At 37.2% G+C, this 27,161-nt stretch overlaps 6 protein-coding genes and 1 pseudogene across 6 annotated transcripts; 2 read left to right on the top strand and 5 right to left on the bottom strand.

Annotated features, from left to right (window-relative positions):
- LOC137015492 (histone H2AX-like) overlaps positions 1 to 18,828 on the bottom strand; it is a 116,821-nt pseudogene extending 97,993 nt beyond the window's left edge.
- LOC137015332 (histone H4) lies at positions 829 to 1,203 on the top strand. Its single transcript, XM_067380226.1, has one exon. It carries the CDS (start codon positions 829 to 831, stop codon positions 1,138 to 1,140), a length of 312 nt encoding a protein of 103 aa, XP_067236327.1. The 3' UTR covers positions 1,141 to 1,203.
- Positions 2,024 to 2,417, top strand: LOC137015047 (histone H2B-like). Its single transcript, XM_067379698.1, has one exon. It carries the CDS (start codon positions 2,024 to 2,026, stop codon positions 2,396 to 2,398), a length of 375 nt encoding a protein of 124 aa, XP_067235799.1. The 3' UTR covers positions 2,399 to 2,417.
- On the bottom strand, positions 15,008 to 15,382 carry LOC137015496 (histone H2B-like). Its single transcript, XM_067380495.1, has one exon. It carries the CDS (start codon positions 15,380 to 15,382, stop codon positions 15,008 to 15,010), a length of 375 nt encoding a protein of 124 aa, XP_067236596.1.
- On the bottom strand, positions 16,200 to 16,574 carry LOC137015337 (histone H4). Its single transcript, XM_067380233.1, has one exon. The coding sequence runs from the start codon at positions 16,572 to 16,574 to the stop codon at positions 16,263 to 16,265; it is 312 nt and encodes a 103-aa protein (XP_067236334.1). The 3' UTR covers positions 16,200 to 16,262.
- LOC137015494 (histone H3) lies at positions 17,381 to 17,809 on the bottom strand. Its single transcript, XM_067380494.1, has one exon. It carries the CDS (start codon positions 17,789 to 17,791, stop codon positions 17,381 to 17,383), a length of 411 nt encoding a protein of 136 aa, XP_067236595.1. The 5' UTR covers positions 17,792 to 17,809.
- Positions 18,829 to 19,769: 941 nt separating the features above from the next.
- LOC137015019 (histone H1-like) lies at positions 19,770 to 20,474 on the bottom strand. Its single transcript, XM_067379661.1, has one exon. It carries the CDS (start codon positions 20,441 to 20,443, stop codon positions 19,823 to 19,825), a length of 621 nt encoding a protein of 206 aa, XP_067235762.1. The 5' UTR covers positions 20,444 to 20,474; the 3' UTR covers positions 19,770 to 19,822.
- Between the last annotated feature and the right edge of the window lie 6,687 nt (positions 20,475 to 27,161).

The following is a 27,161-nucleotide window of genomic DNA, read 5'->3' as shown; positions in this document are numbered from 1 at the left end:
TTGTAATTCATTTCGGACGGTTATTTAGTTGACATTTTAGGGATATCTAGTAAATTTTTACAAATATATGATTATTTCCATAATAATTAACTATGAAATTTGTAAAGACAAGATCATGAAGAACACTGAAGAATTTTAAAATTTTATTTTAATAATCATGTTTGCGAGATAAATCTCATGGACATGAAAACTCCCTCAATTATATATTGACCCAACTAGTGACCTTCTACCCAGGTGTTTGCCACTTCCTTTTATCTTCAAATAGTTTGCAAAAACAAACATGCAGTTGGGTACTTTCCAACTCTTGAATAAGCTCTTCCACAGTTTTTTTTTTTTTTTTAAATCAAATCTTCTAGCTACTGCCTAATAGCGACATTGTCTGTTCTGAAATTGTTTTTTTTTTTTTTTTTATATGTATGCTTATTTCTATCATTATTCTATTTTACTAGTATGAAGGTGCACAAGTGAGGCCTTTAATCACAGAGTCCTGAAATCATTTATATTCTGCAAACATATCTTGGCTAATAAATATACTATACTGTCAATCTAGACCAGCACACTTCATTGTCATTCAGTACCTCTGTAGATTATATTACGATCTTTTAATAATGAATCTTAAGTTGATTTTTAATATTAAACAAAAGACAGGTCTCCTCCCGTGTTAGAGTTAAATCAGTGTTTTGTGCTCGAACTATATTGAGGGGAGAGGCGTGTTTTGCCTTGTGACGCGGTGCTGGTTTCTCTCAGGTCCTGTAAGCAAATGTATAAAGCCTCCTACTAGTGTTTACTTTTCATTCTTTATCATAGTTTGATAGAGTTGTGTTAAACATGTCTGGAAGAGGCAAAGGCGGCAAAGGACTCGGAAAAGGAGGCGCCAAGCGTCACCGCAAAGTTCTGCGCGATAACATCCAGGGAATCACCAAACCCGCCATCCGTCGTCTCGCTCGCCGTGGCGGTGTCAAGCGCATCTCCGGTCTGATCTACGAGGAGACCCGCGGAGTGTTGAAGGTGTTTCTGGAGAACGTCATCCGCGATGCCGTCACCTACACCGAGCACGCCAAGAGAAAGACCGTGACCGCCATGGATGTTGTGTACGCGCTGAAGCGACAGGGACGCACTCTGTACGGCTTCGGAGGATAAATTTCTTCGTTGTACTGAATGGACCTAACGGCTCTTTTAAGAGCCACCCACTCAGTCACATAAAGAGTCAAATGTAAATCAATAAAACTTCCTGGGTCGACAATATCACTTTAAAAAAAAAGTTTATAAACACCGTTTCGCGGTTATGTATCGTACCAGTCCGAGGAAAAAATGGTTTTAAAGGGTGTTTGACCGTTAATGGTCTCTTCTCCAACAGTGGCCCAAGTGGAAAAAAGGTACTTCTATAATGTACTTGAAGTGCTCTATTTTCGTGAATTAATTTTGTATTTAATATATAAAAAAAAAAAAAAATCTTAACATCTAAGTGTACTCAACTGTGCTATTTTGAGACACCATGAACTAAAATGTGCTTTTAACATACTATCTCTGGATTTATATATATATATATATATAATCTTTACCACTTATAGTAGACTTGAACTCAGTTTACTTCAAGTGGTAACTAAATACATTTTTTTTTAAATACAGAGATAATGACAAAAGAGAATTGATAAAGGAGAATATTTATAGAAAATAGAGCACTTTAAGTACATTATATAAGTACTTTTTTCACCGGTGATTCCTCAATGTGTTCACAATATTTGTCTAGAACCGCTTATTTTCTCAAACTAATAATAAAAAGAGCGGGAAAGGAAAGAGTCAGGGTGTAGTTCAAACATTGAGCGGTTGGCGGCGGCGCATGTGATTGGCCCTCATTCCGCTCGTGATGCTTTGAGTTGTCCAATGAAATACGAGTTTATGGGTTTGGCCTATTAAAAGAGGCAATCTGTATCTTTGAAAATTAGCATAAGGCGGTGCATAAATATCTCTGTGTCGCTTCTGATCTCGCATTGCTTTGAGAAGTTTTCGTTCAAAAAGCATCATGCCTGAACCAGCAAAGTCCGCGCCTAAGAAGGGCTCCAAGAAGGCCGTCACGAAGACTGCCGGTAAAGGAGGAAAGAAGCGCAGAAAGTCCAGGAAGGAGAGTTACGCTATCTACGTCTACAAAGTCCTGAAGCAGGTTCATCCTGACACCGGCATCTCTTCCAAGGCGATGGGTATCATGAACTCTTTCGTCAACGACATCTTCGAGCGCATCGCCGGTGAGTCGTCTCGTCTCGCTCACTACAACAAGCGCTCCACCATCACTTCTAGAGAGATCCAGACCGCCGTGCGTCTGCTGCTGCCCGGAGAGCTGGCCAAACACGCCGTGTCCGAGGGCACCAAGGCCGTCACCAAGTACACCAGCTCCAAGTAGAGATTCAACCGAGACTCTCAGCGACCCAAAGGCTCTTTTAAGAGCCACCCATATTTTCAACTAAAGAGCTTCTGTTACAAAGTATGTCAAGTATTAAAAGGTCGAATTGGAAATCGTTGGATTTTCACTATGATACTAATTTGATTCGTGTTACTCTTGTTTAGTTATTACGTAGTTATTGAGGTAACTGAAGATATTTAAGTGTAACTATTCATATATTCTCGAGTTATTTTTGGGGAAAAGATCAACTTTTTTTTTTCTCCCCAGTGCTGGACAAATTATTTTAAAGGCACATGTTAAATCTTGATTTTAGTTATCAAATATTAACTTCCAAATCATGTACTACTTTGCTGTTAAAAGACTTCAAATTTTGAGCTCCTGGGTAACTGTTATTCTGAGAAATCTACATATTAATGGGAGTCAAGTTTATGCATTTACAGAGCATGTGATATAAGGTTCGTTACTGTAGACAGGAGTAATTGGGCCTAGGTAAGTTGATGACTTATTCATTATAGTCTGTGCTAATAAAACATTTTAGTGAAATTTATTTGCCAGGATAGTGTTTTTAAAATGAAGTCTTATAAATCTTTCAGTCTTTGGATTTACTATTGTCAGCTTAAGGACTAAAGCCCTGCAGCTGTCTGAAAAAAAAAAAATACTAGTTTTAATAAAGTATCTTCCAAATGACCTGTCAGATGATGATTGAAGCATCTACAACTGAATGACAATAAGGATAATTGATTGTTTACACTACTGTCACTGTGCTGGAGCAGCTACTATGATGCAAACTGAAATAAATTGAGTTGACAAATGTCAGTAATAATATAGCATATCAAGAGGTTTATGAGCAATTTTAAATAAGCCAGCCATTTTTGACCTGGGACACAAGTGTGCCATTTTGTACAAAATAAAATAATTTCAAAACAAACTTCCTGGTTAAACAAAATCACACTGGTGTGAAAAATTGTACAGAATATTGTATTTGTATTTTTGGGTGAACTATCCCTTTAATAAAATACTTGAAAGAACGATGCAGAATAGAGGTGTGATGAGACACTCACGAGAACAGACGAGATGAGATTGGGTTCTCAAGAACAAAACAGTATTTTTAAGAAATCCTCAACAGAATTCATGACTGAAAAAAAAAAATAGTCTGCAGGTGCAATTTGAAATGTTTTAACTAATTATCTTGTAATGAATGTCATTTCAGTTCTACTTTCTGAGTATGAATTATCATATGCAGTGAAAGACAATATGCAAGCACTGTGAAATATATATATATATATCTTGTCACATTTTAATGTTGCGAGATCTCATCACACCCTTAGTGCAGGAACGTTATTATAACCTTACATTTTTAAAAAACATTTAAATGTGGAAATTTTAACCCCTTCAGACCTGAATTATATTCCACTGAGCAAAATTAAATAAATAAATAAAATAATAATAATAATAATAATGTTTATCCACATACTGCCTTATAAGAACAGTTATAGTTACATTTATATTATTTTTATTGTTATAAGTCATGCATTTGCTTTTTCAGTGTGCATGCTCATAATCCATTACACTGATTTATAAATATTATAAATATTATAAATCATATTATAAATATAGCTGTCGTATGGTTACATTTATAAAGAGGCAACCTGCATCACTATAATGTTAGTATAGTTACAATGACTGTAATTCAGATTTATTTCTGTCAAATTAAGTGAATATACTGTTAATACCCGTGTTGTGTTTTTATAAATACTTTTTGTGAGTGATAATACAGTTACTAACCACTATAAATGCATCATTGATGGCTTTAAGTGAAAACATAGGATTCAATTTTCCTAAACATTATACTTCCTTGCATGGGCACTTCTCCCTGATAAGCGTGCGAACCAAGCGGCAACCTCCCCCTTTCTCTCATGAAGCCAATACGGAAGTAACTTAAACTGCGATTCATCGACTGGCCGCTAGGGACAGGCTCCAAAAGAGAGCAGAATCTCATAGAGTCCCATGTTAAATTGGCCAAGTTTATAGCAGAAAAAAAACATGTTTACAAGTTGGTTCAAATTGTGGTTTTGGTCTATACTGTTATTTTTGCCCTTCATGACAACTCTGAGGGGGGTGATTTTTTTTTATAACTTATCCGTTTAAATTATATTAAGCCTTAAAGTTCTGCATAATTAAGGGCGTGGTCACTTGTGTGACAGGTAGATTGCGCTGCTGTCTGTGAGCCGTCACTTTACCTCAGCTGCTGCTGAATTTGGCATCTCAGCCGTTTTTTTCTCGATTATTTTATACAATTATAAAATATGGCTTGCTGCATAATATTCAAGACTGATATGTGTCTGTGTAGATGTGTTCGCATGCGGAAGAAACAGAACACACGTTGTTGGATCGTGGCATTGGCTGAAAGTTTTGGTTGTGAGATTTACTACAATGACAATGGCGGGAGGATATCAAAATCCGACAGCACTGCTTGGATATTATCACTAAAAATGCTGCACTATTTTGAAAAAAGTATACTTTGGACACAGGCTCATTTGTTTGTTAGATACGATCATTACAGTTTTACAACATAAAGGTTGTTCAGATTGCATCCTTTCTTGAAGAACGATGACAGAGAGCAGATCATTCAGAAGAAATGTGACATGTTTTTTTTTTTGTTTTGCAATGGACACTCATATTTTACCCAAGTGCCACAGATTGGATTCATCTCGCGGTCTCTATTTCATTATAAAGGTATGAAGTCCCATTTGATTTTCCATGTTGTTATTTGCACACCCAACACAAATTACTGGTGTTGGAGCATCTATATCTTAAAAAAAACACTGTAGATTGACAGTAAACCTTTAGAACGTTCTGATGATAAAACTTATCTTCATTAATATTTTATCTAAGATAGATAGATAGCTCCTTTGCCTGCTAACATGGTCACGTCAAGCTAGACGGGCGTGGTTTCAGCAACCAGTCATATCAGCTCAAACCACCTCCCCGCCTCTTTGCCCATTTTCAGTTATCTGGGAGTGACGTGCGGTGACGCGCAGCTAAGATGGCCGCGGCCTCATTTACGCGTCAAAACTGCTGTTCAGAACTCTATGGGTGACGTCACGGATGCTACGTCCATATTTTTTTACAGTCTATGGTGAGAACACATCACACAGAGTGAGAGGACACCTATCAACATGTATTTAAGACACATTTGTTGTGGCCAAAAAGCCAAGAAAATTGTGCTCAGGTGGTATTGGTTATATTTTGATTATAATCATCATATTATGGTTCACTGAACATGTCCAGTGTCTAATTCATTATCAAATGATTTTTTTTTTTTTAATAAATAGAAAAAAAAAAAAAAAAAAAAAAAAATTCTTAAGATCAAGCAGTGCAAAGCAAACCATAAAGAAGGATTTTTTAAATCATAATTTACTAAATGTTTGATCTATGGCATCATTTAGATAAACAGAGACATCAAAAATCAGCATATGACCCGAACAATGGTAACAATCAACGAAAAAGATAAAAGATCAACTCTGAACATCATAAAACACACTACTAAAACTCAACACAAAACAACAGCAAAAATAAAGGCAAACAGTAAGAATTAAAGAAAATAACCAGGCAGTTCAGCAACATAATTTATTCATGTCACAATGCATGCTGGGAGTCATGGACGATTTTTGCACCCGGCATGCATTGCAGCATGAAGCTTTTGATTGTCACCATTGTTGAGATTCATGCGCCAATTGTTGATGTCTGTGTGACTCTGAATGATTCAGTAAGCACAAACTGTTTTAAAAATCCTTCATATTATCTGGTTGTCACAACACTGATGGATCTCATGCTGGAGAATCACAGGGACACCATAATCAAAAATATAAAACAATCTAGTTTAGACTCTGATGAGATCAATGAATCTGGCCATTAGATGATTTTGACCATTAATAAATTAGCTAACCTCATCTGATTACATTATATTTTGGCTTTTGTTGCCACAACAAATGTGTTTTAAAGAGACGGTTACTGCAGCCAAAGAAAAACCAATGTTCACAAATCAAGGGTCAAGAGCCCAGCTAAACCAAACACTGATATCCAGTATGGTAACGTCAAACGAAACACTAAAACAACATATCAACCTCTAGAATTTCTGTAGACTTCAAGTCAAGTCATCTTCATATACAGATATTCAAAATACAGATTGTTTCAAAGCAGATTCACAGTTATAAAAAGGACATTATTGGATAGAGATTGTTTTGGCTTTACAGCAGCTCTAGGAAAAAGTTATTATTGAGCAAAAGTATGTTTTTGATAGAATCACTTCCATTGTAAAAATCATAAATTATTAACTTATCCACTTAAATGACACCCTTTTAACCAAAAACAGAAGACTTTTAATGTGTTCTTGCTGTTCATTTACTTGTTTAGTCTATAGGTAGGTGCGTTTAAATGTGTATGTGTATGACAGAAATAAAACCAGTCTGGTTTGTAATAAGTGAAGCTGGTAATGCTGTTTGTGGAGTTGTACAATTAGATCTTGAGAGATTTGATTTCTTCTTTTATATCAGGTGATTCTATCTTTTTCTGCTCTTGCTTCTTTTTTATTCATTGACTGCTGCTTGTTAACAGCAGGTGTTCATCAGTGTCTGAATTCATGTCAAGTCAAGTCACCTTTATTTATATAGCGCTTTTTACAATGCAGATTGTGTCAAAGCAGCTTTACATTGATAACTGGTACATAATTTTGGCTGCACAGCAGCTCTTAAAGAATATTGTCAATACAGGCAGATCAAAGCACTGCTGAATATCAAATGTCAAGTCAAATGTCAAGTGTCCCCAACTAAGCAAGCCAAAGGCGACAGCAGCAAGGAACCCAAAGTCCAACAGGTGACATCAGGTGGCAAACAGGTGGCAAATAGACTTCTGTGTTAAAATGGAGAAAACCTTGCGGTACTCCATATTTAACTTGTGATTGATATGACTTCTCTTCGTTTACTACTACAAACTGATAACAGTCAGAAAAGTATGATTTAAACCATGTCAATGCAATTCCACTAATGCCAACATAATTTTCGAGTCTATTTGAAAGAATTTTGTGATTGATAGTGTCAAATGCAGCACTAAGATCCAGTAACACTAATAGAGAGATACAACCACGATCTGATGATAATAGCAAATCATTAGTAACTCTAATGAGAGCAGTCTCAGTACTATGGTATGGTCTAAATCCTGACTGGAAATCTTCACAGATACTATTTCTTTCTAAAAAGGAACATAGTTGTGATGAAACTGCCTTTTCTAGTATTTTTGACAGAAAAGTGAGATTTAAGATTGGCCTGTAATTGACTAATTCTCTAGGATCAAGTTGTGTTTTTTTTAATAAGAGGTTTAATAATAGCCAGCTTAAAAGTTTTTGGTACGTATCCTAGTGATTAAGAAGAATTGACGATATTAAGAAGAGGATCTATGACCTCTGAAATCATCTCTTTCAATAGCTTAGTCGGAAGAATTGTCTAAACCTATTAAATCATCAAAATCAACAACATGTATGTTAGACCCTAACATGTTGTTGATTTTGATGATTTAATAGGTTTAGACAATTCTTCCTCTCCTAAAGCAGTAAATGAATTGAATTTTTCATTGTACATTTTTCATTGCACATTGCTACAATGCACTGTCTGACACAATACTGTAGTAGATGGCTGCATGGTTATATTTTTTTCTCTAATATTATCAATCTTGTAAGTAAAGAAGTTCATAAAGTCATTACTGCTGTGCTCTTTGGAAACATCAGAAGTTGAAGCTTTGTTTCTTGTTAATTTAGCCATTATATCAAATAAATGCCTAGGGCTGTGCTTATTTTCCTCGAAAAGTTTTGAAAAATAGGCAAATGTAGCAGTATTTAAAGCATTTCTGTACTCAATCATTCTCTCTCTCCACGAAATGTGAAAAACTTCTACTTTTGTTTTCTTCCAGCTGCGCTCCATTTTTTTCTGGCTGCTACCTTTAGGGCCCGAGTGTGCTCATTGTACCATGGCATTGGATTAATTTACTTAATCCTTTTAGTCTAATGAACGAGTCTAATTAATTCACACATATGTTTTCATTCACTCTGTCAAGTGGACTACATAGTGAACTAATTTAGGAAATAGAGTGACTTTGAGCACTGTTAATTCATGGTGTATTGCTGTCAAATGTTATCCAGAATGCATTGTTTTCTACAGTATATTACTGTTTTAATGGAAAACAGCATGTTACTGTCGAAATTTGGCAATTTTTTACAGCATTTTTTTATTACAGTTTATGATGTAGGCTGTTGTATATAATTTATGATATTTATGACATTTTACTGAATCTTTAAAAAATAGTTTGATTTACCCTGAGCCTTGAGCTTTTAATCTTAAAACAATGATTTAACTTTACTGTGCTGTGCTGTTAACATGGTGGGTTGCCCACAGTGAACTCTCATGTTGGCCCCACAGTGAAAATCTTATGTGGTCCCTGTACGAGGTAACTCACTGGGGGGCCAGTGTGGGTTTTCTGTGGGCAAACTCCATGGGGGCCCGAACGGGCAAAACTGCTATGGGCCCTGTGTGGGCTAACTCACATGGGGCCCCAAAGGGTTTGCCCTTGCCCAGACTGTCCCACAGAAAACCCACACTGGCATGTTTGCTGGACCTCACATATCCTGTCGGACCTTTTTCTCTGTCTTCACATTATAGCTGTTCTCCGTTGACAAGTTACAACTGAAATACACTCCAAAAAAATGTTAACATGATAAAACACATGGCAAACAAGGAAAACAAACCATAAACCGTGAACATGAAATACCAAAACAAGACATGACATGACATGACAAGTGGTTCAATATTAATATTATAAAGCGACAAGAATATTTTTGGTGGGCCAAAAAAACTAAATAACGACATATATAGTGATGGCCATTTCAAAACATTGCTTCATCAAGCTTCGGAGTGTTATGAATCTTTTGTGTCGAATTAGCAGTTCGGAGCACCAAAGTCACGTGATTTCAGCAGTTTGGCGTTTTGACAAGCAATCCGAATCATGAATTTTATTCATTTTAATTTGGAGTAAAGTGATTGAAAAATGGCAAGTAAAGTGGAATAATGGGGAAAAGGGTAAATTTCTTTACAGCTTAATTAATAAAGTAAATCAAAAGATAAAATGTATTGGTAAATCAAGGAAATAAGAGGTTATTATAAGAGAATAATGTTAGGTCAGTCAAATTTTAATAGCACACTTAAAATTATAGGGAAACATCCAGGTGGGTTATGAGCAAGAAAGGAACAATATGATAAAAGAAAAAATGTAATTCAAAATGTTTTAGTTTTTTAGTTAATAAAATGGTCAGGTGAAATTAATAGTAAAGGTTTTTTTTTTTTATTATTATTATTTTATTAGGTAGACGGGACAGATAAATAGAATATAAATCTGTCTGTTCCACACTCCGGAGCAGAAGGTAGCAGTAATGCACCTATTACGCTGGTTGCCAGCCACTGTTAAAAAACAAGAAGAAGAAGAACTTAGTTGCAACTGCCAGAGCACACACTCATTCAAGCAGTAGAGACTCAGTGGAATTTGGTGTTCTACATGCTGAAGAGACTGACTGAGCAAAGACAGTTATTACAGCACTATATCTTCTTGGGAGAAACACCTTGTGCTTGAATGATGACAAATGGTCCTGTATCAGCCATGCATTTTTCTTTGTATTCCTCACCTTTGCGACACCGTATAGTGTTGAAGCCATCAGTTCCAAAAATATTTATCTTGGTCTCATCACTCCAGAGTATAGAGTCCCAGTAGTCTTCATCTTTTTTCAGCATGGGCCCTGGCAAACTCTAGGCAGGCTTTTTTTTGTGCCTGGGCTTTAGGAAAGGCTTCTTTCGTGGACGGCACCCATGCATGCCATTCCTCTGCAGTGTATGCCATATTGTGTCATGAGAAATAGTCACCCCAGTTTGGCTTTCTACTTCTTTATATAACTGCAGAGAACCTGCATGCTGATTTTCTTCAACCCTTCTCATCAGAAGACTCTCCTGTTGAGGTGTTAACTTCCGTGGACGACTTGGACGTCTCTGTAAGATGGTTGCAGTTCCATCTTTTTTAAATTTTTGTACCACTTTTGCTACAGTATTCTGACTGATAAGAAAAGCTTTTCTGATCTTCTTGTAGCGTTCACCTTTCTGGTGTAAATAAATTATTGTGACATTTCTCTTCCATGTGGTGCCATTGCTGACAGCATGAAATGGGAAGGGGTTTTAACACCCTTTTATAGGTTAACTGTCTGCAGGACACCTGTGTAATGAATAATTAGACTCACCTGTGGTTGAATTCTTGTTAAATTAGACATTTGTAGTCTAAAATTTAGCTTTGCTCCAGAGACATTCAGTGGGGTGTACTCATCTTTGCATCATGCTAATTTGAGTAAAACTGAAAATTGTGTTCTCAAAGTTATATTATTAACCTTACGTTCATGTTATAAGTTAAACAGATGTTATATTAAATTTAGTCTTGTCAACATTTTTCATTGAGGAATTGTTAGGGCCCGAGCACCGATGGTGTGAGGACCCTATTGGAATTGCTCAACCAATTCTTCTTCTTCTCCAAAATGAATCGTATTTTTGAGGGCCTAAACGTTCTCAAAAACTCATGAAAAATTTTACACACTGAAAATGTACATCTGATATTGGTTTCAGAATTAGGGGTGGCAAAAAGGCTCGATAGCGCCACCTACAACATTTCAATTAAGCCCCCTTCGTGCTACGTTTCACGTACAGTTATGAAATTCGGTAGACAGATGTAACTGCCCAATACCTACAAAAAAGCCCAGGGTGCAAAGTTTGTAAACCCAACAGGAAGTGAGATATTTTGAATTTTCTCTACAAAATTTTGGCAGTTTTTGCCATTTCCACATGTTGTACTTTAACAAACTCCTCCTAGAGCTTTAATCAGATCAACATCATATTTGGTCAGTCTAATCTAAAGGCCTTTGAGATGTTAAATTGTGAAGATCTAGAGTTTTCGCTGAATGGTGTGTTTGTGGTGGCCTGGCAAAGTTCGATGTTTCACCATGAACGATGAAGCTGTTGTAGCTGAGGCATACTATGTCTGATCTGCTCCAAACTTCACATGTGTGATAAGAGTCCTGGCCTAAAGACATCTATATGACAATATTCAGTTAGTCATAGCGCCACCTGCTGGCAACAGGAAATGGCATGCTTTACACTGTAATTCACTACCAGATTCACATTTCATTATGCCACGAAGTACCAAACATGCTAGAAACACGTTAAATCATGCAACATTTGGCTAATTTATGCAATTAACGCCACTAAAGAAACAGGAAGTTGTTGTAACTCAGGCATAAAATGTCCAATCTGCTCCAAACTTCACGTTCAATAAAAGTCCTGGCCTGAAGACATCAACATAGCAATATTCAGTTACGGTCAAAGCGCCATCTGTTGACAGCAGGAAGTGTGGCATTTCGAAATTAATTTGGCATAATTCTCCTGTATTCACTCGCTTACATGCATGATGCCCACTGTTCGCTGTTTTCCTAAGGCCACCGGGTGGCGGTGAGCCCGGGTGCGAGAGCCCTTTCATCGCTGCTTGCAGTTTTAATTTAAAATGTTACTTTTCAAAGGGGGTGCAATCATTTATGCTGAGGACTGTATATTGGCTTTTCAGGGAACTGCACAGCCAGTACAGACGCATACATTCAGAAAAGGTGATCCCAAGAAGTGAGGACCCGTTGCTATGGTTGGAAAAAAAAAAAAAAATGAGAACACATTTTTACTGCTCAGCAAACTGGCAAAAACAAAAAAACAAACAAAAAACTTGGAATTGTTGCAACCTCTGTTCCAGCAGGGACGCTGTTTTCTAAGGCAAGAGAGACAATTAGTCAGAGGTGAAATCGGCTGAAACCAAAAGTATAAATATATAAATATATAAATAGCCCTCAGCTTTTCTTAAACTCTAATCTACAGCTTGAAGATTAGGAAATCTATCAACAATTCCAGTGACCTCACAGTATCTTTCTGAGCATTGCTAAACACTACAGAAATGTAGAAAGTTGAAGATGAAGAAAAAAATGGTCTGTTTAAAATTTAGAAATAAGTAAAAGTATGCACAGTTTATGTTGTTGGTATTTTATTTTAGTTTTTTAAGATTTGTTATTTTATTCAATCAATATTTTTTTTGTAAAATGTGGATATTGTACAATAGAATGTTGAAGAATAAGAAAAACACTGTTTCATTGAACATTGTTGATATTTGAAACCAACCCAAACAAACACACCCATCTCTCCATTGGCCCGCCTCCAAATTTCACACTTTAATCCTAACCACCCTGCACTAAGTCGGTCTCAAACCCCGGCCCGATCGCTGCTGGCATGCAAGGCAAATGCACTACCAATGATGCTAAACACTGCATTCTCTACCGGTCATCAGTGTGCAGTGCTTTACCTGCAAAACTTTCACCATTATACACGCAATGCAAAGGTGGATGTCTGTTTATCACAGCTGACGTGCAACAAAATGCTTCATGAAAAAAAAATAAAGCTCAGATGATGAACGACTGACAAGGAATCACAAAAAAATTAATGTACAGAACACAAAAGTAAATACAAACAAGTGTTCATTGTTAATCGCCACCAGTTCAGCAGCTCCAGACAATCAAAACCCAGTGTTACTCAAATGAGTGGGATAAAAGCAGCCTTCATATCTGTTTTCAGGCCTTCCCACTTAGTTCTCTCCAGCGCTTGAAAGCTTTTCTAATATAAATGCGGGTCCTAAAGCGCTTGCCCAGTCATAAACCTTCATTCCAGTGATATTATTTTAAGCTGTTTTGTATTGCGTACCATCTCTCATTATTTTTTTTTTTTTTTTTTTTTTTTTTTTTTTTACAAATCTCCTTCTTGCTTGTTCTCTCTCCTCGACCGTCATATGTCCCTAATGCTGATTGGTTAAAAGTTTGTTTGTTTGTATCAACCTGACTAAATTCCAAACAGTGTAGTTGAAAAAATGGATACCCCACCTTTAAATTTGCTTTTCTAATAAGTGATTTATTAATAGCCAGTATGTGTATGTAATTTGCCTTTAAGCATAATATATATATATATATATATATATATATATATATATATATATATATATATATATATATATATTAAAATTAACATTATTTTTGAAAAATCACATACACATTTAAAATTATAAGCAGTATCGGTATCGTTTCGCATAAAAAAAATTGTAAAAAAAAGTGGTATATACAATCATATATACAAGTGTGTGTGTGTGCGCGTTGCTGTGTATGCACTCATTTCACATTAGCTGTTTCTGTTTTTCACTAAAACTAATGTAAATCTGAATGACAGTTTATGATCACAACGTAGAAGACATAAAATCAAATAAAAAATATAGCTATATATTTAATTTTATTAAGACCTAATGTCCATTGTGATGGACATCAAACTTCAAAAAAATCCTGTTCTTCAGCTCTGAAAGATCTTCAAATTAAGTTTGAATATTATCACTTGATGTTATTAAGATTATAATAGGTGCAAGTTGATGATGCTACCATGAACATAAATCTGCATATAAAATATAAAAAAGGGGCTCCCCCTCCTCCTATCTAGCTGGTTAGACATGCCTGTCTTTTGGGATGCCTGAAGCTCAATCAGTTTAAGTTATGGGTCATACTTTCATTGTGATTGGTAGATCGGAGATGTTTGGAGTGCCGACAGTCTACGCAGCTCCACCTACTGGAACAAACTAGGAAAATTATTATTAATATTATTATTATTATTATTATTAATATTATGTGCAAATAACACCCATCCCAAATTGACATCCATACTCACATGCGGTACCCTGAGCTTTGAAACATACTTGACTGGACTCTTGTTTCCCCCCATCAAATAAATAAATATTGTTGTAATGACTGAGACAAATCAGACACAATTATGTTATATTTAACAAATAATCTTCAAAATTCACTCTGGGATCTGTGTACCCATCCCCAAAAGACCAGCTTGGGCAAGAAGGGCCTCTCAGGGACCATTGTTAACAAATGATAAGGTGGTTTATTGCTCTGAAGAATTTGCAGAGGGTTATGACTCAATTCTCGTTGAAAAGGACAAATAAACCATTTTAATCCTACAAACCAGTCTCCAATTTTGACATTGTTTGATTTCTCTATAATAATAGGGATTGTTATTCCTATTCTATTTATTAATTCAGACTATTAAGGTTTTAGAATTGCATACTATGCTTAAGATCACATGGGTCACGTTTTGCATCGATGCACTCAAACTTCCATTTTCTATTTGTTAATCTACATATTGCAAACTCTGACAATTAAAATTCTTCATTCAATAACCCCAATAACGCTGCTATTGATTTTTAGAAAACAGGTCGTTGAATAACTTGAAGTGGCTTTAGATGAGACACGGATCAAATTACTATTATAAAGAAGAGATTTCAACGACATCCAATTCATTCGTTCGAGAACATACTTAATTCACAACAGAAGCTCTTTAGCTGAAAATATGGGTGGCTCTTAAAAGAGCCTTTGGGTTGTTGAGAGTCTCGGTTGAATCTCTACTTGGAGCTGGTGTACTTGGTGACGGCCTTAGTGCCCTCGGACACGGCGTGTTTGGCCAGCTCTCCGGGCAGCAGCAGACGCACGGCGGTCTGGATCTCTCTAGAAGTGATGGTGGAGCGCTTGTTGTAGTGAGCGAGACGAGACGACTCACCGGCGATGCGCTCGAAGATGTCGTTGACGAAAGAGTTCATGATGCCCATCGCCTTGGAAGAGATGCCGGTGTCAGGATGAACCTGTTTCAGGACTTTGTAGACGTAGATAGCGTAACTCTCCTTCCTGGACTTTCTGCGCTTCTTTCCTCCCTTACCGGCGGTCTTCGTGACGGCCTTCTTGGAGCCCTTCTTAGGCGCGGACTTTGCTGGTTCAGGCATGATGCTTTTTGAACGCAAACTTCTCAAAGCAATGTGAGATCAGAAGCGACACAGAGATATTTATGCACCGCCTTATGCTAATTTTCAAAGATACAGATTGCCTCTTTTAATAGGCCAAACCCATAAACTCGTATTTCATTGGACAACTCATAGCATCACGAGCGGAATGAGGGCCAATCACATGCGCCGCCGCCAACCGCTCAATGTTTGAACTACACCCTGACTCTTTCCTTTCCCGCTCTTTTTATTATTAGTTTGAGAAAATAAGCGGTTCTAGACAAATATTGTGAACACATTGAGGAATCACCGGTGAAAAAAGTACTTATATAATGTACTTAAAGTGCTCTATTTTCTATAAATATTCTCCTTTATCAATTCTCTTTTGTCATTATCTCTGTATTTAAAAAAAAAATGTATTTAGTTACCACTTGAAGTAAACTGAGTTCAAGTCTACTATAAGTGGTAAAGATATATATATATATTTATATAAATCCAGAGATAGTATGTTAAAAGCACATTTTAGTTCATGGTGTCTCAAAATAGCACAGTTGAGTACACTTAGATGTTAAGATTTTTTTTTTTTTATATATTAAATACAAAATTAATTCACGAAAATAGAGCACTTCAAGTACATTATAGAAGTACCTTTTTTCCACTTGGGCCACTGTTGGAGAAGAGACCATTAACGGTCAAACACCCTTTAAAACCATTTTTTCCTCGGACTGGTACGATACATAACCGTGAAACGGTGTTTATAAACTTTTTTTTAAAGTGATATTGTCGACCCAGGAAGTTTTATTGATTTACATTTGACTCTTTATGTGACAGAGTGGGTGGCTCTTAAAAGAGCCGTTAGGTCCATTCAGTACAACGACGAAATTTATCCTCCGAAGCCGTACAGAGTGCGTCCCTGTCGCTTCAGCGCGTACACAACATCCATGGCGGTCACGGTCTTTCTCTTGGCGTGCTCGGTGTAGGTGACGGCATCGCGGATGACGTTCTCCAGAAACACCTTCAACACTCCGCGGGTCTCCTCGTAGATCAGACCGGAGATGCGCTTGACACCGCCACGGCGAGCGAGACGACGGATGGCGGGTTTGGTGATTCCCTGGATGTTATCGCGCAGAACTTTACGGTGACGCTTGGCGCCTCCTTTTCCGAGTCCTTTGCCGCCTTTGCCTCTTCCAGACATGTTTAACACAACTCTATCAAACTATAATAAAGAATGAAAAGCAAACACTAGTAGGAGGCTTTATACATTTGCTTACAGGACCTGAGAGAAACCAGCACCGCGTCACAAGGCAAAACACGCCTCTCCCCTCAATATAGTTCGAGCACAAAACACTGATTTAACTCTAACACGGAAGGAGACCTGTCTTTTGTTTAATATTAAAAATCAACTTAAGATTCATTATTAAAAGATCGTAATATAATCTACAGAGGTACTGAATGACAATGAAGTGTGCTGGTCTAGATTGACAGTATAGTATATTTATTAGCCAAGATATGTTTGCAGAATATAAATGATTTCAGGACTCTGATTAAAGGCCTCACTTGTGCACCTTCAAAATAGTAAAATAGAATAATGATAGAAATAAGCATACATATATATATATAAAAAAAAAAAACAATTTCAGAACAGACAATGTCGCTATTAGGCACTAGCTAGAAGATTTGATTTAAAAAAAAAAAAAAAAACTGTGGAAGAGCTTATTCAAGAGTTGGAAAGTACCCAACTGCATGTTTGTTTTTGCAAACTATTTGAAGATAAAAGGAAGTGGCAAACACCTGGGTAGAAGTTCACTAGTTAAAGAAACGTTAAAGAATTATAATTTTTACTGTTATTAGTACTCAATAGTACTGGCAATTTACGATGTAGAGAAAGATCCACAATGTTAACACAACTTTGGACTCAATTGTAAAACTAAATTTCCTCGTTCAGTGTAATTTTGGTGGCTCTTAAAAGAGCCTTTGGGGTTTGATGTGGCTGATGCGGGTTTAGGCGCGCTCTCCGCGGATACGGCGGGCCAGCTGGATGTCTTTGGGCATGATGGTGACCCTCTTGGCGTGGATGGCACACAGATTGGTGTCCTCAAACAGACCGACCAAATAAGCCTCGCTGGCCTCCTGCAGGGCCATGACAGCGGAGCTCTGGAAGCGCAGATCCGTCTTGAAGTCCTGAGCGATTTCTCGGACCAGCCGCTGGAAGGGCAGTTTGCGGATCAGCAGCTCGGTGGACTTCTGATAACGGCGGATCTCTCGGAGAGCCACGGTCCCGGGCCTGTAACGATGGGGCTTCTTGACGCCGCCGGTGGCCGGAGCGCTCTTACGGGCGGCTTTGGTAGCGAGCTGCTTCCTCGGGGCTTTGCCACCGGTGGATTTACGAGCGGTCTGCTTGGTTCTTGCCATTGCAGTAGTCGACTTCTCTTTCTGTCCTGCTTACGCTGGAAATGTTTGTTCTGTGTTACACGCCTGCTTTTAAAGCATTTCGCAGCCATGAGCTCACAGTGTCGGGAGGGCGCCGAGGCTTGTGATTGGCTGATCTGTGACGTATGCTTATGACTTCTAGCCAATGACTGCGCTCCATCTTTTCAAACAAGCAGAGGGTTTCCCGCTCAATGTGCTTTGTTCAGTTTTGCTCATCAGTGTAACATACCCGGTGGCGTTATATTTATATTGCTGTATTTATTTATGAAATATTCATCTCATTTCTAAAGATTATGATGATCTCAGATTCGAACAAAATAATACCATCCGTATAAAAGCACTAGACAAAAAAAAAAAAAAAAAAAACAGGAGCCCCATAACAATATAAAGTTTCGTGATTTGCATGCGTTAATAACACTTTGTTCTTACTACTGTATTTGTAAGCGCGACAATCATACAAATAATTGTTTTGATGAGTCATTTCTTGATATATATATATATATATATCTCATCATGTTTTAAGTCAAGAGTTTATGGCTTTATTAAACTGTTAAAGAAAACAGCTCTCTATCAGATAAAATGAGTGGCTCTTAAAAGAGCCTTTGGGTTTCAGTGAGACCGACTAAATCCGCTTATTTGGATTTGGCGGGTTTCTCGGTCTTCTTGGGCAGCAGCACAGCCTGGATGTTGGGCAGCACACCGCCCTGAGCGATGGTCACTCCGCCCAGAAGTTTGTTCAACTCTTCGTCGTTGCGCACCGCCAGCTGCAGATGACGGGGGATGATACGGGTCTTCTTGTTGTCCCGAGCGGCATTTCCAGCCAACTCCAGGATCTCAGCGGTAAGATACTCGAGCACAGCCGCCAGATAAACAGGAGCACCAGCACCAACGCGCTCGGCGTAGTTGCCTTTACGGAGAAGCCTGTGAACACGGCCGACGGGGAACTGCAGTCCTGCCCTGGATGAGCGAGTCTTAGCCTTCGCTCTTGCTTTGCCTCCGGTTTTGCCTCTTCCACTCATTTTCACTTGTAGTTACAATAGTTTCTTCAAACGACGCTGAAAGAATGAAGAACTGAGTTTCGCGGTACTGCCTTTAAGCGAACGTTCTTGTCGCTCATTGGTTGACAGTCTGTTAAGATTTCAAGCCAATCACTGAACTTCCCTCCAACACACATATCTCCAAACCCCACCCTCTTCTGGTGATCGGTTTTGGGTAGAAGCTAGGTAGAGCTGGGAAACACCAGTAAACCTCAATAAAGTAAGGTTAATAATTTAAGGTTATTAAGATAAATAAATATTCATAACCTCTATTTTAGTTTACGGCATTTCTAAGTATACAGTCGGCATGTGTAAAACATTGTCAGTTGAACTAAAGCGGCGAAACAACATTTTAACAAGCTTTAAAAATAATTTACTTTGCCAAGATTAAGGCCCGGTTTCACAGACAAGAGTTTAGACTAAAGCTGGTTTCGGCCTTAGTTCAAATAAGAAGTTTTTATAAACGTTCACTAGAGAGAGAGAGAGAGAAAAAAAAAAAAAAAAAAAACATTACTGGTATGCATGGCGCTGACATATTATAAGATATGTCAGTACAAGTTACTTTCAATTAGAAAAGTTCAAACATCAATTTTAATCTAACTAGTTTAAGCCTTTTCTGTGAAACAAGCTTTTTTTTCACATCCACCTGGAAAGGTAAACAAAACCCACCATTATTTATCTCAGGGCTCGTCCACTTGCAGGTGAATATACAGAATTTAAATTTTTTAAAACTATTAAGTACACGAAGCCATGTTAAGTGTTTTCTCACGTTAATCACTGTAAAATGTCCCTCTGCTTTTTGTGGTTTAAATACTGCACCAGGAACATGCATGTTAACACATTTTAAACTTTTACAATTATTTACTTCCTTAACTATTAAAATAGCAGGTAAATTCATTAACATCAGAGTTTTGCTCTTTATTCAGAGATAGTGGTTGGCTCTTAAAAGAGCCTTTGAGAAGAAACAATAAAGACTTTATTTCTTTTTGGGCGCTGCCTTTTTAGGCTTGGCGGCTTTAGGCTTTGCCGCCTTAGGTTTAGCCGCCTTGGCCTTTTTGGGGCTCTTGGCTGCTTTCTTAGCGGCTGCTGGCTTCTTTGCCTTCTTGGGGCTCTTCGTCGCCTTCTTAGCGGCTGTGGCGGCGGGTTTCTTGACCTTCTTGGGCGATTTCTTGGCGGCGGACTTCTTTGCCGCTGCGCTCTTGGGCTTCTTGGCAGCAGCGGGTTTCTTGGCCGCGGGCTTCTTCGCTTTAGGAGCCGCTTTCTTGGCCGGCTTCTTCTTGGTCTCGGCGTTCTGCTTGTTGAGCTTGAATGAGCCCGAAGCGCCGGTCCCTTTGACCTGCACCAGAGTGCCTTTGGTCACCAGGCTCTTGATGGCGATCTTGACGCGGGAGTTGTTCTTCTCCACGTCGTAGCCACTGGCGGCGATAGCTTTCTTCAGGGCGGCGAGGGACACGCCGCTCCTCTCCTTGGATGCGGACACAGCTTTGACGATGAGCTCGCCGACGCCTGGACCTGCTTTCTTGGCTTTCGCAGCTGACTTCTTCTTGGACGCTTTGGCCGGGGCGGCAGCAGCCGGGGCTGGAGCGGTTTCTGCCATCTCTCTCTCGGATCGGATCTACAGTCTTTCAAACGCTGTCTGGTTTCAGCAATGATCAGCGCTCGAGCGCCGCTGCGCTCTTAAATAACACATGAGAACCGTATAGACTCAACCCGCCCTGCTCGGTGTCTGTGCGCCTCCACGAGCCCCTCACGACTGTGTTTTCTTCTCTTACATTTGGGACAAAACTGAAGCGGTAAAATAGTTTGTCGCAGTAAAAACAAAGTGAGCACCGAGCAGAGGTTCTGAACTTTCACTGGAGATTAAAACACGCGAAGAGGAAATGTTTCTTTTGCCTCCGTCAGACCAAATCCATGTCGAGCATCAGCCACGGGGAAAAGCCGCGTGTACATTTGATGGATAGTTTTAATGGAAAAGTTGATAAAAGCCTGAACGCGTCCTCTGTGTGTTCAGAAAACAGTCTGAAAGCAACTTTAATGAAATCAGCATTAGTGAGGGGCGTGAGGAGGCTTTCATACAGCTGTTGTTTTGGGCAGCTTGAAGCACACGAACATCATCCGGAGGATCCGAGTCTGTTTGTGACAATCCTGTCTGACCCTCATCTTCGCTCAGCAGATGATGATGATAATAATAATAATAATAATAACAATAATAATGTTTCATCGCTAAAGTATTCATATTTTAATTTGTTAAATACGTTTTCATAAGCTGATTTACACCATCCCTTACGGAAATTAACCATGCTTTTACCATAGTAAAACTGTAGTAAACTATGACTGTAGTAGCCATAGTTTTTTGGTGCGATCCATGGTTTTAAAAACCATGGTTTTGATACCATGGTTCTACTACAGTAATACTGTAGTAATACAACAGTAAAACTGTAATAACCATGACTGTAGTAACCATGGTTTTTGGTTCAAACCGTGGTTCAAGTACCACAAATTAACTATGGTTGTATTACCATAGTTTAACCATGGTTTTGCTAAAGTACCTCAAATTACATTGTTATTCAACAAACATATACAAAATAAAAACAGAATGACGAGTAATATTCTATGATACAGGCTGTATTATAGCAGTTACATCATCTGAAAGAAAATATGAACTGTTGGAATTGTTCTCACATGACATAAAATGATTCAGAACAATTAACTTTATTAAAAAATGGTGATAATGTACTGCTGAGCAAAGGTAGAGATTCTGCTAATTTACAAAATAAAAAGAGCTAATTATTTCACTGTAATAATGTACTATCTCTATAGAAATTAATTACATGTATAAATAAACATGACTTATTACACATACACATTGTACCTCCTACCTCCTCTTATGTAGGGCTGCAACTAACGATTATTTTGATAACCAATGTATCTGTCAATGTATTTTTGTTATTAACTGGATGACAAATCTAAATAAATTATACATTGATTTTAATTTAAAAAAATGTAGTCCATTGTTTTAAACAATGTCAGTCCACATCATGCCCAGTGTTGTCCATTAAACAATGTATAAAATAAAGCCTAAGAAAACAAATATAGTGACTGTATCCATGCAGGCTATGCTATACATTATAGGCATTAAAAGGGTTAAAATACAAACATCACATTCTAAACCTAAAAACAACAGATTGATTGCTATTGTATAACAGAAATGAAAACGACTTTTAAATTAAAAATAGTGAAAAAAACAAAAGCACAAAATGTGAACTTGTATGAGGTATGTGGAAAGAGCACAATTATTCGTCTGAACAAAGTAATTAGATTATATTAATGAACAATTCCAACAATAGTGCATTTACTGTTACTGCTCTCATAAATGATTATTTGTGTTACATGCAGGGTTTTAAAACTACACTTAATTTCTAACATTTTTTATTTATTTTTTATTTTTTGCAAAATGTGTATTTTAGTCAGAATTATTGATCTCTTTTTCTTCTGCACTCTGTTTGTTTTGATGTGCTAATGTTGACGATTATGTTCATTATTAATATTACCTAGATGTGACGAGCAGGGCGGGCGAGAGCCGTGAGGGAACGGTGCGAGGCGTGCCGGCCTCGAGTCTCTCATGGAGGAGCTCCGGAGGCATAAAAGGAGGAGCGACTGCAGTGAAGGACGAGAGAGGACCAGGCCTGGACTTTATGTTATGTTTTATTATGTTTGTGTGGCCGGCAGACGTCCGCGAGGGTCTGCCGGCATTACTTTCGTTTTGTTCTTTGTTTATTTTACATTAAAGTTTGTTTGAACGTTCGCCGGTTCCCGCCTCCTTCTTCCCATATTTACGAACTACGTTACACTAGATTTTATTAATAAGTTGTTGCAGCCCTAGTCTTATACAACATGTAAACACAAGCCCAACACCTTGATTACAAAATCATTAAAAGTAAAAAAAAAAAAAAAAAAAAAAAAAAAAACTTTAAGAATGTTTTAAATGATATGAACTCACATGAGATGAAGAGTTCAGTCTATCAGAGCAGAGGCCTAAAGAAAGCTGATTTACATGGAGTCACCTCATGGGGCTGATGAAGGCCAGATGAATCCTCCACACTTTTTCTTGGAGAAGACAATGCCCCTGTTTTTAAAAACTTGCGATGCTGCATCCATGCCAGTAGGTGTCAGTATGACGTCTATAATATAGCCCAGACTCTAGTAGGCTACAGTCCAGCATTAGATTGGTTCTGTCTTCACCTTCACCCCATATGGACTCAGGACCTTAAAAATTAGAAGAATATTGTACACAATATTAATACACAGCTTGCTGGAATACAGTTGTTATAAGTCAGTTCAACAATCATCTAGCCATGTAATAAGTGCAATAATGTTAATTCAGTCGATGTTATCACAAACAACCCTAAAAAGGTTACCAGGAAAGAAAGAATGTACATGTGACCGACAGACTATTATCCATTTTTGATAAAATCTTTTATATTTATTTTAATCTTTAAATTACTGCTCATACAATGTCACTTACGTTTGGATGTCAAAGCTTTCTTAAAATAACTGTAATATATATATATATATATATATATATATATATATATATATATATATATATATATATATATATATATATATATATATATATAATTACAAAAGACTTAAGACATATAAGACATAACATAACATGTTATTAAAACACCACATTTTCAGAGATCAATCGATAGAGTTAGCATAAGTTACCTCTTCTGAAAACGGTTGAGAAGCTAAACCACTTATTATTAATTTCTATAAATTAAATATTAAACAGAAGCGTGTCAATTACAAGTAAGATAAGTGTTAAGAACATTTTGTTTACTGAAAGCATTGAAACAACAGCGAGAGACGGGAGTTTTGCAGGTTTTCAGTTGTTGTTTCTCCGTCTCCATGGAAACTCTGCTGTCTCGAGCTCGCTCCACGCGTCTCGAATGTTCAAAGGGCACGCCCATTAAAACACGTAATGCATCATTTACATAAATAAACTTTTAGATTTTGTATTATTTTGTTTACGAACACAACATAATTATCATTTTATTTTAAACAGTGCTTATATGTAGACAGTATTTTTTTTTTTTATTCCAACACTTTGCTTTGGTTAAATATATTAAACTAGTCTCATTTTTAATTATTTTTAACCATAAAAACACATTTATATAAAAAAGAAATATACATTTATAAAATAAACATGTCCTGTAGCACTCAGTAGAAACACTGTACAGACTCTCCACTACATTGTTAGCTGGGTTAATTACTATGGTCTTACTGCAACAGGCCATACACCATGGTTACTGTAGTAATACCATAGTTAACCATGGTTCATTTTGTAGTTACTGTGGTTTTACTACAAAAAAAAAACATGGTTTACTACAAAAAACATGGTTCATTATGTAGTTACTATGGATTAACTACAAAAAAACATAGTTTAACTATGGTAACTTTAATAAAACCCATGGTTCATTTTGTAGTTACTATGGTTTTACTACAAAAAGCAAAGTTAAACTATGGTTCATTATGTAGTTACTATGGTTTTACTACAAAAAAAAACATGGTTAAACCATGGTTAAGGGATATTACTAAATGAAAATGTAAATTGACAATTTTTTTCTCCTTATTAAAATTATCCTTAAAATACAATGAATTTGTATCACTATTTATTTCTCTCCTTGTTCTAGCTTGTACTTTTCTGGACAATGTTTGAAACTTTGCATTGCAACATATCTTGTCATTAGCTCCTTAAGTCTGTATTCCTAATTTGTAAGTCGCTTTGGAAAAAAATAATCAGTCATTTTTTGAGGATATTTTGTGTCTCACATGTAAAACCAAACATTCACCATCTCTCTTTTACCCTGAACCAAAACTGAGAAAAGATTGTGGCCTAAAACTACATCTCTGGACACTGCTGAACTTAAATATAATTTTGCCCTCAAAACTGATTGAACAATGATAGAGTTATTTTATTCATGAACTAACAGTATCAGGGTTTTCAACTTTGTTTGGCTGGTTAGTGATATTCTGAGTACATCAGTGACATGAGGTTCCAATAAGTATCCATAATTCTTTTTTTTTTTTTTTTTTCTTAAAAATGCATATTACCCAATTACTGAAGCTCAATGTTAATTCACCTTTCAGAAACTGTCCCTGTTAACTTTGCTAATATTACCAGACAGTCAGATTTCTGACTGACCATTTTATTAAAAACAAAAAAGACATTTATATTTGTTTGATCTTCATTGTGTGGCAAAAGTAAGAAAACAGAACTTAGGGATAAAAGGAAAATCCACCAGGATGAAGGCTCAGTCTTTGCAAGTAAAGATGGATCATGGCTCACACTTTGTGTCAAATTTCATGAGAGAATTTTCATCTAATTCATCAAATGCAAAATTTTACCAACTACGTATATATTGTGAAAAGAATCTGGGCAAGGCAGGAGACCTCCACTGAATGTGTGTGACCTTCGAGCCCTCAGACGGCATTACATTACGGGTATCATTTAACAAAACATGTTTGATATTGACTAAAATGACACTACATATGTGCTTAAGAACTCAGTCAATTATTATTATTATTATTATTATCAAAAATTTAATTTTGACACATGGGTATGGTAGTGTTTATCAGAGCAGGGACTGGACAGGGTAGAAAGAGAGTTAAAGGGTTAGTTCATTTTTGAATAAAAATTTCCTGATAATTTTCTCACCCCCATGTCATCCAAGATGTCCATGTCCTTCTTTCTTCAGTCGAAAACAAATGAAGGTTTATGATGAAAACATTCCAGGATTTGTCTTCATATAGTGGACTTCAATGGCTCTCAGCCTCGCCCCTCTTGTCACAAAAAAATTAAGTTCTACCAACTTAAAAAAAATGAGTTAGTTTACTTAAACATTTAAGTAAACTAACTCATTTTTTTAAGTTGGTAGAACTTAATTTTGTCATTTTTTTGGTAATAAGTTTCCTCAAATGTTTTGAGTATTCTGAACTTATTGGGTTTTACAGTGCAGAATTCAGTTCTCTTTCTCGTCTTTAAAATTGCTTTAATGTTTAAACTTACATGACCTAAAACTTTAATTATTTGATGTTCAAACGTTGATTAAAGAATTAAATAATCTGAGAGACACGTACGTGATTCTCAGGGGCATTGTTGTTACGCCGTTAAAGGTAGGCAACATTAGATAAACCAGCCAGAGATGCTAGATTATGAAAGTATCCAACTGTAAAAATATCAGGCCTCACAGATTAAGCATACATTTGATTTTGGTCATGCGTCATTTTCTGTGCATATGTATAGTTATTTCTAAAAGCAAAGCAAACTCATGGCACCAATGGAGTGCCCCAGGGATGACGCGTTTTTGTAGGCAAAACCCGGAAGCGAGTTAGCATTTTAGGACTTCCGGTTCCAACGCCATAAAGCCTATGGGTTTTTTGAATGGGTTTTTGCTAAATCGCCTGAAATAAGGTCTGTGGTTAACAAAGCCTCTAAATACTTTCACGTTTGGATCTATGACATAAAACACACCAGTTATAACCCACTTGTGATTTTTTAAACTTTTACTGTGTCTTCAAATGCTAACAAATTTCTAAAAGGGACTACTTCCTTTGGCGGGGACTTTAGACGTCATCATTAAAAACGGGACATTTGGACAGCATTTCTCATGAAAAAGTGGATAAGTATTCACACACAGCCCAGATCATAATCAGTGAGCATGTTTTTAAATAGAGTTGTTTTCTAAATAAAGTTTGAGGACGCTTGGTGGTGACGACGTTGATCCGCGACCATGGTGTGCTGTAGTCCGTTTATAGCCTACTGTTAGCCTATTATATCTGACCACTTTATTTAGGCTTCAAAATCTATAAATGTTGTGTTAACTTGTAAAGATTATCTTGATAGACAAAACGTGTAAGTGTCATAACCCTTTGTTAAACACAGAGCTTATTTTCTGCGATTTTCCAAAAGTCTATGGGAAAAATGAATAGGCTTTCAGTCGAGGGAACCCGCGCGACACTAACTTCCGGGTTGGCCTACAAAAACGCGTCATCCCTGGGGCACTCTATTGAAACACAGTTCTAGAAGTGCTTACAGAGCACACATAACAGATAGTCTAAAATTCAGTGAATCCCGGTCCTTCTTGTCAGTGGGGTCAAAGGATGTCAGTGTTTATGTCCATGAGCACTTAACTTGAAGGCAACAAATCTTAAAATCTATTGGATTATCATGAACTTTGATGAGCACATTTCATGCTAACCACACCACATGTCGCGCTTGTGTGTTATTGTGATCTAGTATTTTA

This window comes from Chanodichthys erythropterus, chromosome 24 (genome assembly GCF_024489055.1).
Source record: "Chanodichthys erythropterus isolate Z2021 chromosome 24, ASM2448905v1, whole genome shotgun sequence".
Taxonomy (NCBI): domain Eukaryota; kingdom Metazoa; phylum Chordata; class Actinopteri; order Cypriniformes; family Xenocyprididae; genus Chanodichthys; species Chanodichthys erythropterus.
Note: the sequence above shows the minus strand (reverse complement) of the source record. Positions and strands in the feature narration are given on the sequence as shown.

What these genes read in the sequence shown, in the direction of transcription:
- LOC137015496 (XM_067380495.1), bottom strand. Translation starts at nt 15,382, where the DNA reads ATGCCTGAACCAGCAAAGTCCGCGCCTAAGAAGGGCTCCAAGAAGGCC.
- LOC137015019 (XM_067379661.1), bottom strand. Translation starts at nt 20,443, where the DNA reads ATGGCAGAAACCGCTCCAGCCCCGGCTGCTGCCGCCCCGGCCAAAGCG.
- LOC137015332 (XM_067380226.1), top strand. Translation starts at nt 829, where the DNA reads ATGTCTGGAAGAGGCAAAGGCGGCAAAGGACTCGGAAAAGGAGGCGCC.
- LOC137015047 (XM_067379698.1), top strand. Translation starts at nt 2,024, where the DNA reads ATGCCTGAACCAGCAAAGTCCGCGCCTAAGAAGGGCTCCAAGAAGGCC.
- LOC137015494 (XM_067380494.1), bottom strand. Translation starts at nt 17,791, where the DNA reads ATGGCAAGAACCAAGCAGACCGCTCGTAAATCCACCGGTGGCAAAGCC.
- LOC137015337 (XM_067380233.1), bottom strand. Translation starts at nt 16,574, where the DNA reads ATGTCTGGAAGAGGCAAAGGCGGCAAAGGACTCGGAAAAGGAGGCGCC.